This window comes from Ranitomeya variabilis, chromosome 5, assembly GCF_051348905.1.
Source record: "Ranitomeya variabilis isolate aRanVar5 chromosome 5, aRanVar5.hap1, whole genome shotgun sequence".
Classification (NCBI taxonomy): Eukaryota; Metazoa; Chordata; class Amphibia; order Anura; family Dendrobatidae; genus Ranitomeya; species Ranitomeya variabilis.
Genome location: NC_135236.1, coordinates 2,019,637 through 2,037,991, shown reverse-complemented (window position 1 = coordinate 2,037,991; position 18,355 = coordinate 2,019,637). Strand labels below are relative to the sequence as shown.

At 47.4% G+C, this 18,355-nt stretch overlaps 1 protein-coding gene across 2 annotated transcripts in view; it reads right to left on the bottom strand.

Moving 5' to 3' along the window:
• GPS2 (G protein pathway suppressor 2) overlaps nucleotides 1–18,355 on the bottom strand; it is a 53,881-nt gene that overhangs the window by 13,357 nt on the left and 22,169 nt on the right. For both annotated transcript variants that reach the window (XM_077261433.1, XM_077261434.1), the window contains exon 10: nucleotides 18,233–18,325. In XM_077261433.1, coding sequence (XP_077117548.1) covers nucleotides 18,233–18,325 — 93 coding nt within the window. The remainder of the gene's footprint in view (nucleotides 1–18,232; nucleotides 18,326–18,355) is intronic.

Sequence of the window (18,355 nt, the reverse complement as noted above, 5' to 3'; positions counted from 1 at the left end):
CTGGCACCCGGAGACAGACATCCTCCGGACTCTGCTCCACCTGCTCCGCTCACTGCCGTGGAGCCTTACCTGGACCACCCGTGGCGCTTCCAGGGACCCGCACTGACCGAGGAAAGGAGACCCCATCGCTACCTGAGACGGACAGCCGGCCTGGGTATTCTATATGAAGTACAGATATCTGTAGGGCATCCTGTCCTCCAGGAACAGGAAACCAACTAATACGTGGGAGAGGGGCCGCCCTTATGTATCTGTATAGGTTTCCTGTTCCTGAAGGGCGGATCCCCTCTCTCTCTGTGGTGCTGTCATGGACGGCCCATAAATATTTTTGAACTCTTCCTGAGGTAAAAACATTAGTATTGTTGTTTCTAAATGATTATGAACTTGTTTTTTTGCATTATTTGAGGTCTGCAAGCAATGCATTTGTTTTGTTATTTCGACCAATTGTCATTTTCAGAAAATACAATATTTATTGCTTGGAACTTCGGAGACATGTTGTCAGTAGTTTGTGCACACGTTGCGGAATTGGCATGCGTATTCCCACTCAACACTAGCGTTTTCCAAGCGATCTGCAGCATTGCTTGGAAAACTGATTGACAGGTTGGTCACACAAACATAGTGCTTGAGAAGTGTGACCAACATTTTACATGCACCATCAATAGTAAAAGATCTAATGTTAAAAATAAAAAATTGTGATAGTCTTACCTTCCAGCGGCCCCTGCAGGCTTCCAGCTCCTCGTGATGCTCCAGTTCCCAGTAATGCCCCGCGGCAATGACCCCAGATTATGTAAAATCACGCGAGACTGCTACGTCATCACAGGTCATTGTCGCAAGGCATTACTGGGACTGGAGCATCGCGAGGAGCGGGAAGGCTGCGGCGGCCGCCGGATGGTGAGAATATCACGATTTTTTATTATAATTATTTTTTTTTACAGGTATATGGTTCCCAGGGCATGGAGGAGAGCCTCGTCTCCTCCACCCTGGGTACCATCTGCACATGATCAGCTTACTTCCCGCATGGTGGGCATAGCCACATGCGGGAAGTAAGCGGATCAATGTATTCCTATGTGTGCGGAATCCCCGCAATTCCGCACAAAGAATTAACATGCTGCGTATTTTTCCGCTATGCGATTCCGCCGTGGAAAAATACGCATTAGCACAGCATTGCAGAATCCCATTGAATTCAATGGGCTGTGTTGTGTATGCATGTTTGCCGTGATTTTGCGGCGAAAACACACATACAATCCGCAACGTGTGTATATAGCCTTAAAGAGGAAAATCAGACAAACTAATCATTTTGCAGTGGTCTCTTCATTCTTGCCAGAGCTGTATCTGAATTCACCAGATCCAGAAAAAGTCAGATCCAAATATACAATAACCAAATTAAAGAACAAGAGAGATGCAGCTCGGTGTCGCCTTCATCTCCTGACCTGAAGGTCAATACCAGGAGACTTGTGGGGGCTTTTCACATCTTCCAGTACATGGTATGGTGACTTATCAGCAAAAAACAAGTCCTTAATTCTATTGAAGGGTTCTCCGAGGCCGGGAGGTTGGTGCCTTATCCCACGTGCAATTGTTATATTTCTGGCCACAGTCAGACTATGGCGAAACAGAGTGTATGTGTCCAAATCTGCACTGCAGATAAAGATGAATGGCGGACGATGTTCTTCAAAGATGTATTTCAAACAGGTTAATAGTCAACACGTTTCCAGGTCATGCAGGGGCCCTTCCTCAGGAGAAAACCAGACCTCGGCTGTGCAGAGAGCGAGTGCAGCTCCTGAGCCTGCTGCATACGTCATCAGTGACTTCTGCTGGACACCGGAAGCTAAGGCTGGCAAGGGTTAATCACCGCCTGCACAGTCAGGGATGACAGTGGTGGTAGTCGGCGTGAAAATGCCCCAAAATACACAGGCAAGAAGGCCAAAGTGCTATAAAAATTACACATTTTATTACAACAAATTAACATTCAATGAAAATAGACAAAACATATGATGGGTAATGGAAAAAAGACAAAGATGGGCAAAGCCAGCAAGCTGCGGCAATGCACTACTACAACCCCGGGCAAACATGATGGAATCACCGGCCTTGGAGGATGTTCATTCAGTTGTCTAATTTTGTAGAAAAAAAGCCGATCACAGACATGGCACAAAACTAGTCATTTCAAATGGCAACTTTCTGGCTTTAACCCCTTCATGACCCAGCCTATTTTGACCTTAATGACCCGGCCGTTTTTTGCAATTCTGACCAGTGTCCCTTTATGAGGTAATAACTCCGGAACGCTTCAACGGATCCTAGCGGTTCTGAGATTGTTTTTTCGTGACAGATTGGGCTTCATGTTAGTGGTATATTTAGGTGGATAATTTTTGCGTTTGTGAAAAAAAAATGCAAATTTGGCAAAAATTTTGAAAATTTTGCAATTTTCAAATTTTGCATTTTTATTCTGTTAAACAAGAGAGTTATGTGACACAAAATAGTTAATAAATAACATTTCCCACATGTCTACTTTACATCAGCATAATTTTGAAAACATTTTTTTGCTAGGAAGTTATAAGGGTTAAAATTTGACCAGCGATTTCTCATTTTTACAATGAAATTTACAAAACCATTTTTTTTTTAGGGACCACCTCACATTTGAAGTCAGTTTGAGGGGTCTATATGGCTGAAAATACCCAAAAGTGCAACCCTCAAGGTGCTCAAAACCACATTCAAGAAGTTTAACCCTTCAGGTGCTTCACAGCAGCAGAAGCAACATGGAAGGAAAAAATGAACATTTAACTTTAGTCACAAAAATGATCTTTTAGCAACAATTTTTTTTATTTTCCCAAGGGTAAAAAGAGAAACTGGACCCCAAAAGTTATTGTGCAATTTGTCCCGAGTACGCCGATACCCCATATGTGGGGGGAATCACTGTTTGGGCGCACGACAGGGCTCAGAAGGGAAGGAGCGCCATTTGACTTTTTCAATGAAAAATTGGCTCCAATCTTTAGCGGACACCATGTCACGTTTGGAGAGCCCCTGTGTGCCTAAACATTGGAGCTCCCCACAACTGACCCCATTTTGGAAACTAGACCCCCCAAGGAGCTTATCTAGATGCATAGTGAGCACTTTGAACCCCCAGGTGCATCACAAATTGATCCGTAAAAATGAAAAAGGAGATTTTTGTGTACTCACCGTAAAATCTCTTTCTCTTAGCCTCTAATTGGGGGACACAGGACCATGGGTGTTATGCTGCTGTCCACTAGGAGGTGACACTATGCATAATCTGAAAAAGATTAACTGCGGCTCCTCCTGTGCAGTATACACCCCTGGACGGCATCAGCCTTCTCCAGTTTTGTGCAAAAGCAGTAGAAGGAACGTAACATGAATAACATAATTATGCCTGTAAGAAGGCAACTATGTACGAGCTCAAGAAAACAATATGAGAACTCAACAGTTACAACGGCCCGGAAAGGGCAACAGGGTGGGAGCTGTGTCCCCCAATTAGAGGCTAAGAGAAAGATTTTACGGTGAGTACACAAAAATCTCCTTTACTCTGTCGCCTCATTGGGGGACACAGGACCATGGGACGTCGCTCGCGTCCACTGAGGACTGGGTATGAACCCTGTAGTGTTTAGTAAACGTGTGTAAGCTAGTCCAAGTGGCCGCCTTATACACTTGTTGTGCCGAATGGCCCAGGAGGCCCCTACCGCCCGTGTAGAGTGTGCCGTAATACAGGCTGGAAGAGGAGAATTCTTAAGGCGGTAGGCCTCTTGTATGGTGGATTTGATTCACCTGGCAATGATAGAAGATTGTGGCGGTCGGGGAGACGCCAGGGGGCGTCTGCTGTGAGTTGTACGATGTCGGCGTACCATGTGCGTCTGGGCCAGTCTGGTGCAATTAGGATGGTTGGAACTCCCTCTTGTTTGATCTTTCTCACCACTCTGGATATCAGGGGGAGAGGTGAAAAAATATACAGAAGCTGGAACTGGGTCCAGTCCTGAACCAGAGCGTCTGCTCCGAGCGACCGCGGATCGTGTGTTCTGGCAATGAAGTTGGAGACCTTGGCATTGAAGTGGGATGCCATTAGGTCCACATCCGGGGTCCCCCAGCGGAGACAGATCTGTTGAAAAATTTCGGGATGGAGAGACCATTCTTCCGAGTCTATTCTTTGTCGGCTGAGGAAGTCTGCTTCCCAGTTGTCCACACCCGGAATGTGGACCGCCGAAAGAACCGACCCTGTGTCCTCCGCCCAGCGGAGGATGTGTGACACTTCTCGCATCGCCTGGGTACTGCGGGTCCCCCTTGGTGATTCACATATGCCACAGCTGTGGCATTGTCCGACTGTATTCTGATGTGAGAGGCTGCCAGTAAGTGATGGAAGGCCCTCAATGCCAGAAGGATGGCACGAATTTCCAGGATGTTGATGGGCATGGTCGCTTCCACTGGGGACCACTTGCCCTGTGCCCTGTGGTGTAGGTGCACCGCACCCCAACCCGTCAGGCTCGCGTCGGTGGTCAGAACCTTCCATTGACCTGTGAGAAAGGATTTCCCCTTTGCTAGCGAGGTTGGCTTGAGCTACCAGTGCAGGGACCTCCTGGTTGACGACGTTAGCTGGACTCCCTGTCGAGAGAAAAGGGATTCCTGTCCCAGGACTTGAGAATGGCTAGTTGGAGAGGTCTGAGGTGAAACTGGGCAAATGGGACAGCTTCTACTGCTGCTGCCATCTTGCCGAGGACTCTCATGGCAAACCGGAGATCGAGGGGGTTTGCGGAGGAGGGTGCGAACTGCTAGTCGGAGAGCCAGTGCCTTGTCCTTGGGAAGAAGCACTAGACCCCTGGAGGTGTTGAATAACATTCCCAGGAAGGTCAGGGACTGACTCGGGGTTGGTGATGACTTTTGTAGGTTGATTAACCAGCCCATGCGACTGAGAGTATCGGTTGTGATTGAGACGCTGAGCTCGCAGTCCTTGAAGGTGGGAGCCTTGATGAGTAGATCGTCCAGGTATGGAACGACTACTATGCCTCTGGAGTGCAGGACGTCCATGGTGGCTGCCATGACCGTGGTGAACACTCTGGGAGCCGTGGTGAGTCCGAAAGGGAGAGCCACGAATTGGTAGTGGTCCTGGCCTATTGGGAACCTGAGAAACCTCTGATGGGCAGGGGCAATGAGTATATATGCAGGTATGCGTCTTGTATGTCCATGGACGCGAGATATTCTCCCTTCTCCATGGACGCAATGATGGACCGAAGGGACTCCATGCGAAAATAACGGACCCGTACATATTTGTTGAGCTGTTTTAGGTCTAGTATGGGCCGTACGCTGCCTCCTTTCTTGGGAACTACGAACAGATTGGAGTAGAACCCTGAGAAGCGGTCGGTCGTGGGTACAGGTACTATGACTCCTGCTTGAAAAAGCGAGGAGACCGCTTGGTGGTAGGCACGAGCCTTGGCTGGCGGTTTTGGGGGGACAGAGGAAGAATCGGTCCGGTGGGTTGGAGGTGAAGTCTATTTTGTATCCGGAAGACACTAGTTCCATGACCCACCTGTCTTCTGTAATAGGCAGCCAGACTTGAAAGAGCAAAAGTCGGCCGCCTACTGGTGTGGTGTCTTCCGGAGTCCGTGAGTCATGATGAGGAGAAAGTCTGAGATTTTCCTCCTCTGGGCTTAGGCTGGCCTGCTTTTGACTGCCAGGTCTTGTCCGACCTTTGCGTCGATCGTGAGTTGTCCCTGCGTGGGGAACGGTTACGATTTTGTGCTGGACGCGAGACGGACCAGCCAGAGGAATTCCGAAAGGATCGGAATCGAGTTTGGTTACGCTTCTTGTAAGTGCGTTTAGGTTTCAGTTGGGGGAGAGAAGTACTCTTATCCCCGGTGGCGTTGGATATCATAGTGTCCAACTTTTCACCGAAAAGTCTCCCACTGAGGTAGGGGAGGTGCGTGAGGGACTTCTTGGAGGCTGCGTCTGCTTTCCATTCCCGCAGCCAGAGGATACGCCGAATCGTGATGGCGTTTGATGCTATCCCCGCTACTCCCCTTGCTGAATCCAGAGCTGCATGGAGCATGTAGTCTGCTACAACTGCTATTTGAACCGCTTGGTCCGACAGCTCAGGAGCGGATGCTTGGAGAGCTTGTGAATTCTTTGCCCAGGCCAGAATGGCCTCGGTAGCCCAAACTGAGGCGAACGCGGGAGCCAGGGATGCCCCTGCTGCCTCGAAAATTGAACGTTCTACCTGCCGGTCTGCTGCGTCCCTGAGGGTTGAGCTATCTGGCAGTGAAAGGAGGGTCTGTGCTGCTAGCCTAGAGACTGGGGGGTCCACTTCAGGTGGATCTGTCCATTCCTTGGTGTCCTTCTGTGGGAAGGGGTACCTCGCCTCCAGATATTTGCGATTAGCGAATTTTTTCTCAGGCTGTGAGAGCTGCTTTTTAAGGATCGCCTTAAACTCTGGGTGGTTAGAGAAAACCTTAGGCGGCTTCAGAGGTCCTTCAAAGGAAATCTTATGTTCTGGGGCCTCTGGTGGCAGATCATAAATGTCCAGCACCTGATGGATGGATGAAATGTCCTCAACTAGCGCTGTATTGCTAGGAGGGATTGGGATCAGGGACCCCTCCGTTTCTCTGTCTGAGTCAGAGTCGCAGATGCCTTCCGAATCCTGTGTATCACTGAGGCATCCCCTGCTGAGTGGGCTGGGGAGGAGGCCTTCTCTGGTCGGGGATTGCGGAGATCTCCATTGTCTGTCCCTGGAATGGGATGGTCTAGATGACCTGGAGCTACGGTGTCTCTCCCTAGAGGGGGATGACCGTGTGCTATGGGATGACGCAGATGGACTTGATCTATGGGTCCGCTTGCGTCCTGACCTAGACGTGGATGTGCCAGGGTCATCTTGTTCCTGAGTCAAGCTCTCCCTTTGCTGGGTAACGGTCATAGCCGGGGCATGACCCTGCAGAGCCTGAAGCAATGTGGAGGTTAGGTTATCTATAGACTGCGTCATAGATTGCGATATCCGAGTAGCCCATTCCGGCGTGGCATTAGACACCGAGGCACTGGCAGGGGCTTCTTGGGGCTTTGACACATTAGTTTGTATACAGTTCTGACAATGCGGGTACGTGCTACTACTGGGGAGAGCGGTCCCGCAGGCTGTGCAGAATGCATAATAGCAGTTCTGCCTGGTTCTCTTGGACCTTGAGCCCGGCATAGTGCACAGAGTGCAGAAGTGCTGCCAGCAGAGGACCTTACAGGGGTAGAGAAACCTATAGGGGAGCCTTATAGGTAATATGGATTCACAGCTGAGTAAAAAACCCAGCTGTGATCTTACCCCACCAGTGTGCCCCTAGGTGCAGCGCCGAAGATCCACAGTCCTGTGCCCCCCGGAGACTGGCTGCCTGGTCCTGCAGACCGGGAGATGCAGGGTTAATCTGCAGCCGAAAATGGCTGCTGAGACAGAGAGGAAAGGAGGAGAAGGGGGCGGAGAGCTGGGGAAAAGGCGGCAAGGCTGTGTAAAAACGCGCCCTTTCTGTCTCGATCCACCCCCTTTATGACACTGTAGAGTGTCATATTTGTCATTCTGGGGGGCGGGCCGGGGGGCGGAGAGGAGGCGGCAGCTTCAGCTAGGCCGAAGCCGGGGCCTAAATTAGATGCCTGAGGCCCAGAAGGGCTCCAGGCCGGCGCGAAAGTCCGGGAGGCGGTCGGATCTGAACCGGACCCCTCCGGATTTAAAGGCAGGATGACGGTGGGGCTATAAGCGGAAGGGGGAGCCCGGTAGGGGTCTCCCTGAGGCAGTATAGAGCTGGTGCTGCCGCAGAGACAGGGGCGCAGGGAGCCCTGTGTCTGTATGTGCCATGCCTGCCTGCACTCCCCCCGGCCCCAACAGGAGCCCGCAGCTGGGCTGGGGTCCCTGCATGCAGGCGCAGTGTGCTGGCCCATTGCTGGGAGCTGTAGAATGCTGCCTGTACAGGCCCTACCTGAGGTGTCTCAACCTAATACCCCCAGAGGGGGATAGGGAGGGTGCCTTTGTCACCTTCAGGGGCCTTTATCCTCGCCTCGACCTCAACCCAGAAACCAAAAGGAATTGGGGGAGGGGGGGGGGGTCTCGACTTCGAACCAGCACCCGAGGGACTGGGGAAGGAGCAACATGGGGAATAGCCATCTCTACTTCAACTGAGCACCCCATAATAGGGGGCTGAGGAAGGAGCCATGCCGGGAGTCTCACAGGAGACCCTCTTTTCTTCATCTGTAATCCCGTCGGAAAAAAAAGGAGTAAAAATCTTTTAGGTGTGCCTCCTATGCGACACTAAGCAAAAACTGGAGAAGGCTGATGCCGTCCAGGGGTGTATACTGCACAGGAGGAGCCACAGTTAATCTTTTTCAGATTATGCATAGTGTCGCCTCCTAGTGGACAGCAGCATAACACCCATGGTCCTGTGTCCCCCAATGAGGTGACAGAGTAAAGTACTTTTCCATTACGTCCCTCAGGACAGCACCATGGAGGACGTCCTTTGACCTATAGCGGGATAGGATCATAGTGAGGTTAAAAGGACCCTCCCCTCTCCACCGTTTTTCCTGTCCCTACAGGGGACGGTTGTATGAGAGGTTGCTCCTAGAGCGAAGATAGCCTGTGGATTCTTTTCTTGGTCAGTTGGACCGTGGCCGACTCCTCTTTGAGAGGTTCCTCAGCCAACAGTCAGCCTGTGCAATGGGCTTAGGGGGATCGTGCGGCAGGTCCAATCCTTCCCCCTGTCAAGTAGCACAGGGTGTAAACTCCCCGGTGGGGAGTCCCTCAGCCCCAGAGACCAATCGAGCGGACGGGCTCCTGGGTAGAGCCGCTTCCTCCCGGTGGGGGGCTCTCGGCTCGGACGCCGACCGGCAAAACACCTCTACGTCCGAAAGTCGTGTGGTGGAGAAGGCCCTTGCGCTTCCGGTTACGTCAGAGAGGAGCGCCAGCACATAGGATTGGCGTGCGTTCCACGTTGGAACACGGAAGGGGGCACAGGAGAAGAAATCATTGACAGTAATGCGACATTCCTGATGGGACGCCGCTTCCTTCCACGGTAGGCTCTCAGTGTTACCAGCTCCCCCTGTCTTCTAGCAGGTATGGAGCCAGCACAGGTCAGTGCATGGTTTAAGTGTTGCATTGATGGCCTGGGTCTCTGGGCTGACTCTAGTCTCATGCCTTTGTGCCAAAGCTGTACCTGGAACCCATTTGCAGCTAGGCCTTGGACCTCTAGGCTATGGTAGGGCCATATGTCCAGGCTACATCTCATGACTGGACTTCAGTTAGTTGCAGGTTTTGTCTGCACAGAGCCTTATGATTGGGCTTCAGAGTGATTTTTTTTGGAAGCATGCTTTCCATTTTCTGGTTCAATAAACAAGTGTTTCACTTTTCTTTGCAACTTAACTACTCCGTCCATAGGAGGACACAAGGTGTTAATTCAGCACATTATCTCCATGAAGACTGCCCTCCAGCTGCAGCTCATTAATTAGCTCCTTCGGGTGGAGTCAGTCTGACAAATGAGATGTACTGTTCAGAGTGGAGATTTATCTGGAACTCTGATAGATTGCTCTTTTGCTTAAAAGTGTAAGTCTGGTCTCTTGTTTGGCACCTTCAAGCATGGCCTAGTCTCTCTGTGCATCTCTTTGCATCATACTGCTTCCATGCATCATATCTAGTGCCTCTGTGCACAATACTGCATCATACTGCTTTTATGCATCATATGGAGTGTCTCTCTGCATGATACTGCATCATAGTACATCTATGCAACATATTGAGTGCCTCTGTGGCATCATACTGTTTCATAGGGACTTTGTGCATCATATTGCTTTATAGCTCGTATATGCATCATAGTGCTTCATAGTTACTTTGTGCATCATATTGCTTCATGGTTCCTTTATGCATCAGAGTGCTTCATATTGCCTTTCTGCATCATAGTGCTTCATACTGCATCACTGTTCCTATATGCATCATAGTGCTCATATTGCCTTTGTGTATCATATTGCTTCATGGTTCATATTGCCTCTGTGCATTATATTACAGCATATTGCTTCATGGTTCCTATACGCATCATAGCGCTTCATATTGCCTCTGTGCATCATATTACAGCATATTGCTTCATGGTTCCTATATGCATCATAGCGCTTCATATTGCCTCTGTGCATTATATTACAGCATATTGCTTCATGGTTCCTATATGCATCATAGCGCTTCATAGTGACTTTGTGCATTATATTACAGAATATTGCTTCATAGTTACTTCATGCATCATATTGCTTCATAGTTCCTATATGCATCATAGTGCTTCATTGTTCCTATATGCACCATAGCGCTTCATAGTTACTTCATGCATCATACTGCTTCATTATTCCTATATGCATCATATTGCTTCATTGTTCCTGTATGCATCATAGTGCTTCAGATTGCCTTTGTGCATCATATTTCTTCATAGTTGCTATATGCATCACAGCGCTTCATAGTGACTTTGCATCATATTCCATCGTATTGTATCAGATTACTTAATAGTGCCTTTGGACATCATTGCATTATATTTCTTCATAGTTCCTATACGCATCATATTGCATCATAGGGTTTCGGTGCCCTGTGCCTCAGGGGGTATCAGTGTGTCGGGCGTGGTGCCTTTTGCACCTCTGGCTGTGAGCCACTGGGTTAGAGGTGCCTTGTGTGGCCGCACATTGTATCATCGGCCTACCACTTCACATTTTTGTCTTGGGCCTCAACTCTGGATATAGAGTCCTTGTGTTTTTGGACCCAGATCCAGCTTCTGTTACTTCATTCTTTACAACAGGGCTTAGTCAAGCAAACAGATATGCTTGAATTGGCTTAGTAAAATCTGCATTTCTTCTGTTTGGAACAGATCTCTCAGGTAGATTCTACTTTGAGTGCTAAAGGCAAGTCTATTACATAATTAGCTTTAAAAGATGACATGCGTCATTTTGGTACATCCTATAATCCTATAAAAGGACATACTACTGTCCTGGGAGTGGAAAAATCCCACGAGTTGAAAGGAAGGATTCCTTCCTCCTTGGAATGATTTGCCCTAAAATATTAGGACCATCCACAACTTGTGTTTTGAGGGAGCGCCTAAAACTATGCATTTGTTCAGAGCGGCCTATCACGTTCCCTAATCAGTCATTTTATGTTTGTGTGTGTGTGTAGCCCATTCACTATCTCCATCTATCTCCCACCCCCTGAAGATGGCTGTGCCATCATTGTTATACAACATTGTTAATACTTGTACATTGTATCTTCCCTGCCTCATTGTAGATTGAACTCTCACGAGCAGGGGCGGCTTATTGTGCTTTAATTATTATATGGTGGTTACTTATGACTGTTGTGTTTGAAACTGTCAAACTGTAAAGCGCTGTGGAATATGTTGATGCTGTATAAATGAAGTTTATTATTGTTGTTATTATTATTAATCCTTCCCAAACTCTACTTTCGGCAATCAGACAGATTCTTGTCCCATAAGTCTGTTGCGCTTTGTTTACCAGGGACATCAGCACGGCCTTCTGTACCTTGTGGTGAAGTAGCAGTACTGTCGTGTGGCAGAGGATCTCATACTCGCGGCTCTTACAGCAGTCACGGCTCCTAAGATAAATGAAACTGGATCCAGGGCTCTTACTGTTCAGACCCCATAGTCTCACTGCCTCACAGTAGATAATCTCCCTCCGTAATGGGGAAGAGACCTACTTTTCTCTAGCCATGGAATATGGTTACTCCCACAATGGCAGTCTGGGTGTATAAAGATCCCTGAGAAGATTGCCTCTTGGATATGTATGTGCGTATATGCATATATGGACAAATAGTCAACATACTTATAATGTCTGGACTAATGACTCGTATAAATGCAGTTTCGAATCATTTCAAGTGTCGGAAGATTTTTACTAGCACTACCACCACCTTCATTGATTCAGAGTCCGGACTCCCTGTGTCTAACATCAGTAAAACAGGAGCGATGACCCACGTTTCTCTTTCAGCGCTTCTAATGGAAGCCCAGCATTGGTAATGGCAGGAGATATCACCTGCCGGATGGTGTATTCCTTAGTTTCATTAATATCCAACCCCTTGGGGTTAGACATCTAAGGATTTAGAATAGACGTGATCTCCTGGATGAGTAATGTGCGTACATCCCAATGCTCTGCCATTATCCATGTACTAACTGTTATTGGTTTGATCTTCCCGCAGTCCAGGACCTCTGTCCTGCAGGTCTCCTTGTAGTACGGTAAGCTGGTCTGTACCCAAGGCTTAACCTGAGCCCAGAAGGTCCGATGAAGGAACAGTCCTGTTATAAGCACATGCAGCTTATTATTGGGCGGTACAGTCCTCATTGTGTGGTGGCTGTGACTTTCACCATATTTTGCTGGGCAGTAAGGTTCTCTAACCCTATTCTGGGGCTGCGATGTCTATAAGTATCTATCACAATAAATAACTTGCTGTGGGTCATTATTGGTATTGGAGCACAATGGGTGAATCTCACACTCTGCTCCTGATGCTTATTTCATTTACCACATTCATACTGAAATCGGCCATTATAGATGTATATCAGACACTCACTACGGTGATTTTCTTTGCGGATCTCTTTAGATATCTATGGTTTTTCTGATCTTTCAGATCCTTTATATATCTAGTCTGGTTTTTGCCTGGGACTTTGATTCCTGGGCTTCTGTACCCACCCTGGGAGAGTTGCTTTGGTATTCTCCATGGTGCTGTCCTGAGGGACGTAATGGAAAAAGGGAATTAGACCTACCGGTAATTCGGTTTCCAGGTAGTCCCTCAGGACAGCACCCTTAGTTCCCTCCCTTATGTTTCTGTTTTTAGGATTGCTCGGGATTAATCTACCGGCAGATTGGGTCACAATGGCTCGAAATTAAGATGAAGTCGTTAAATGGTTTATTACACACTTTTGTAAGGGCATGTTTAGACTATTTATTTCCATCCTTCTGTGGTACTTTGAAAAAACACTGGAGGGTCCTTTTAACCTATGATCCTGTCCCGCTATAGGTCAAAGGAAGGACGTCCTCCATGGTGCTGTCCTGAGGGACTAACTGAAAACCGAATTACCGGTAGGTCTAATTCCCTTATTTTTTGTAAAAAAAAAAAAAAAAAAAAATTATTTTAGCCTCAATTTGTTCATTTCCACATGGGCAACAGGATAAAATGGATCCTAAAATTTATTGGGCAATTTCTCCTGAGTACACCAATACCTCACATGTGTGGGTAAACCACTGTTTGGGCACATGGCAGGGCTTGGAAGGAAAGGAGCGCCATTTGACTTTTTGAATGAAAAATTAGCTCCAATCATTAGCGGACACCATGACGCGTTTGGAGAGCCCCTGTGTGCCTAAACATTGGAGCTCCCCCACATGTGACCCCATTTTGGAAACTAGACCTCCCATGGAACTAATCTAGATGTGCGGTGACCACTTTAAACCCCCAAGTGCTTCACAGAAGTTTATAACGCAGAGCTGTGAAAATAAAAAATCATTTTCTTTCCTCAAAAATTATTTTTAGCCCGCAATTTTTTATTTTCACAAGAGAAACAGGAGAAATTAGACCCCAAAAGTTGTTGTCCAGTTTGTCTTGAGTACGATGATATCCCATATGTGGGGGTAAACCACTGTTTGGGCGCACGGCAGCGCTCAGAAGGGAAGTAGTGACGTTTTGGAATGCAGACTGATGGAATGCTCTGCGGGCGTCACGTTGCGTTTGATGTGCCTAACCAGTAGAAACCCCCCACAAGTGACCCCATATTGGAAACTAGACCCCCCACAGAACTTATCTAGATATGTGGTGAGCACTTTGACCCCCAAAGTGCTTCGCAAAAGTTTACAACGCAGAGCTGTGAAAATAAAAAATTATTTTTCTTTCCTCAAAAATGATGTTTTAGCAAGCAATTTTTTATTTTCACAAGGGTTACAGGAGAAATTGGACCCCAATAGTTGTTGCCCAGTTTGTCCGGAGTACGCTCGGAAGGGAAGTAGTGACTTTTGAAATGCAGACTGATGGAATGGTCTGCGGGCGTCACGTTGCATTTGCAGAGCCCCTGATGTGCCTAAACAGTAGAAACACCCCACAAGTGACCCCATTTTGGAAACTAGACCCCCGAAGGAACTTATCTAAATGCATAGTGAGCACTTAAAACCCCCAGGTGCTTCATAGAAGTTTATAACGCAGAGCCGTGAAAATAAATAATTTTTCTTTCCTCTAAAATTATGTTTTAGCAAGCAATTTTTTATTTTTGCAAGGATAACAGGAGAAATTGGACCCCAATAATTGTTGCCCAGTTTGTCCTGAGTACGCTGGTACCCCATATGTGGGGGTAAACCACTGTATGGGCACACGTCAGGGCTCGGGAGGGAGGGAGCACCATTTGACTTTTTGAACGCAAGATTGGCTGGAATCAATGGTGGCGCCATGTTGCGTTTGGAGACCCCTGATGTGCCTAAACAGTGGAAGCCCCTCAATTCTAACTCCAACACTCACCCCAACACACCCCTAACCCTAATCCCAACTCTAGCCATGACCCTAATCACAACCCTAACTCCAACACACCCATAACCCTAACCCTAATCCCTAACCCTAATCCCTAACCCTAATCCCAACCCTAACCCCTAACCCTAATCCCTAACCCTAATCCCTAACCCTAATCCCTAACCCTGATCCCTAACCCCTAATCCCTAACCCTAACCACAACCCTAACCACAACCCTAACCACAACCCTAACCACAACCCTAACCACAACCCTAACCACAACCCTAACCACAACCCTAACCACAACCCTAACCACAACCCTAACCACAACCCTAACCACAACCCTAACCACAACCCTAACCACAACCCTAACCACAACCCTAACCACAACCCAGCCCTAACCATAACCCTAACCACAGGCCTAATCTTAACCGTATTTCCAATCCTAGCCCTAATTCCAACCCTAACTCTAATTCCAACCCTAACCCTAAGGCTATGTGCCCACGTTGCGGATTCGTGTGAGATTTTTCTGCACCATTTTTGAAAAATCCGCAGGTAAAAAGGCACTGCGTTTTACCTGCAGATTTACCGCGGATTTCCAGTGTTTTTTGTGTGGATTTCAGCTGTGGATTCCTATTGAAGAACAGGTGCAAAACTCTGCAGAATCCGCACAAAGAATTGACATGCTGCGGAAAATACAGCACAGCGTTTCCGCGCGGTATTTTCTGCACCATGGGCACAGCGGATTTGGTTTTCCATAGGTTTACATGGTACTGTAAACCTGATGGAAAATTGCTACGAATCCGCAGCGGCCAATCCGCCGCGGATCCGCAGCCAAATCCGCACCGTGTGCACATAGCCTAATTCTAACCCTAGTTCTAACCCTAACCCTAATGGTAACCCTAGCCCTAACCCTAGTGCAGAAAAAAATATATATTTTCTTTATTTTATTATTGTCCCTACCTATGGGGGTGATAAAGGGGGGGGGGGGTTCATTTACTGTTTTTTTTATTTTGATCACTGTGATAAGTTTTATCACAGTGATCAAAATGTACCTGGAACGAATCTGCCGGCAGATTCGGCGGGCGCACTGCGCATGCGCCCGCCATTTTGGAAGATGGCGGCGCCCATGGAGAAGACGGACGGACTCTGGGAGGCTCGGTAAGTATGAGGGGGGGGGGGATGGATCAGAGCACGGGGGGGGGGGAAACGGGCAGGAGGACGGAGGGGGACTACGGGACAGAACGGAGGACTGGGGAGGCGATCGGTGGCTGGGGGGGGGGCACATCAGGGTTTCCAGCCATGGCCGATGATATTGCAGCATCGGCCATGGCTGGATTGTAATATTTCACCACTTTTTATAGGTGAAATATTACGAATTGCTCTGATTGGCTGTTGCACTTTCAACAGCCAATCAGAGCGATCGTAGCCACGAGGGGGTGAAGCCACCCCCCCTGGGCTGAAGCACCACTCCCCTTGTCCCTGCAGAACGGGTGAAATTGGAGTTAACCCTTTCACCTGATCTGCAGGAACGCGATCCCTCCATGACGCCACATAGGTGTTACAGGTCGGATTGGCACCGACTTTCATGACGCCTACGTGGCGTCACAGGTCGGGAACGGGTTAAGAAACACTAAAAGAAATCAAGAACAAACAATGTGGCAGTCAGTAATGGTTACTTTTTTAACCAGGCATAGGGGACAAATTATGGAATCGCTCAATTCTGAGCAAAAAATTATGGAATCATGAAAAAAAACAAAACAAAACACTCCAACCCATCACTAGTACTTTGTGGCACCACCTCTGGCTTTTCTAACCACTTGCCGTCTCTGAGGCCTGGACTTAATGAGGGTCACACAGGACTCTTCATCAATCTGGCTCCAACTTTCTCTGATTGCTGTGGCCAGGTCAGCTTTGCAGGTTGGAGCCTTGTCATGGACCATTTTCTTCAACTTCCACCAAAGATTTCCAATTGGATTAAGATCCGGACTATTTGCCGGCCATGACATTGATCTTATGTGTCTTTTTTCAAGGAATGTTTTCACGGTTTTTGCTCTAGGGCAGGATGCATTATCATCTTGAAAAATGATTTCATCATCCCCAAACATCCTTTCAATTGATGGGATAAGAAGAGTGTCCAAAATATCCACATAAACTTGTGCATTTATTGACGATGTAATGACCGCCATCTCCCCAGTGCCTTTACCTGACATGCAGCCCCATATCATCAGTGACTGTGGACATTTGCATGTTCTCTTCAGGCAGTCATCTTTATAAATCTCATTGGAACGGCACCAAACAAGAGTTCCAGCATCATCACCTTGCCCAATGCAGATTCGCGACTCATCACTGAATATGACTTTCATCCAGTCATCCACAGTCCACGATTGCTTTTCCTTAGCCCATTGTAATTTTGTTTTTTCTGTTAGGTGTTAATGATGGCTTTCGTTTAGTTTTTCTGTATGTAAATTCCATTTCCTTTAGGCGGTTTCTTACAGTTCGGTCACAGACGTTGACTCCAGTTTCCTCCCATTTGTTCCTCACTTGTTTTGTTGTGCATTTCCTGCTTTGGAGACATATTGCTTTAAGTTTCCGGTCTTGACGCTTTGATGTCTTCCTTGGTCTACCAGTATGTTTGCCTTTAACAACCTTCCCATGTTGTTTGTATTTGGTCCAGATTTTAGACACAGCTGACTGTGAACATCTTTGCAACATTGCATGATGTTTTACCCTCTTTTAAGAGTTTGATAATCCTCTCCTTTGTTTCAATTGACATCTCTCTTGTTGGAGCCATGATTCATGTTAATCCACTTGGTGTAACAGCTCTTCAAGGTGTGATCACTCCTTTTTAGATGCAGACTAACGAGCAGATCTAATTTGATGCAGGTGTTATTTTTGGGTATGAAAATTTACAGGGTGATTCCATAATTTTTTCCTCAGAATTGAGTGATTCCATAATTTTAACCCTATGCTTGGTTAAAAAAAGTAACCACTACTGGCTACCACAATTTTTGTTCTTGATTTCTTTTAGCCAGAAAGTTACCATTTGAAATAACTTTAGTTTTGTGCCATGTCTGTGATCTGCTTTTTTTTCTACAAAATTAAACAACAGAATGAACGTCCTCCAAGGCCGGTGATTCCATAATTTTTGCCAGGGGTGGTAATAGTATACAGTAACCATATGTCCCTCACAAGGCTGCAGGAAGGGTGGTGGTAAGAAGTGGGACTACATCTGTGTGTACCATAACGTGTAATAAAATACCCCTCTAGTAAGGCTAGCACAAGTAATGGTGACCACACATTCTGCTTCACCCACATAAACCTTTGGAGGTATCTACATAAGTAAGATGTCAAGGATCGTGCTTACCCATAATGATGAGATGCTGAGCCCCGACGCGCGTTTCACGTTTCACACTGTCGGCTTCATCTTAGTCATTTTACCGTTACCCATCATATGTATTGTCCATTTTCATTGACTTAATTTTTTGTAATAAAATGTGTAATTTTTATAACACTTTGGCCTTCTTGCCTGTATATTTTGGGGCAATTTCACGCCACAATTTTTTGTAGGATTCCATTATTGTAGGAGCTTGCTCCCTCTGTTACTTTTCCAACTGTCTTCCTGATTAGGGACACTGTGTATATATATCAGAGATGTCGGTTTGTGTAAAAATCTAGTCATTACTACTAGAGTCCGATTTACCCGAAGCCTCAGCCGCCTAGCGCGAGCCTCTCGAACACCGCCCCACCAGCGAGCGCGCAGTTATTGGCTCTTACCTTGGTCGGCTGCATGGGCACCGCTATCGGCGGAGCTGTCAAAAGGGTCTGCGAGGGGTGCAGAGCCTGGGGGTGCATGGGCCGAAGGGTAGACTGAGGAGAGAGACGGGGCAATGTGAGGAA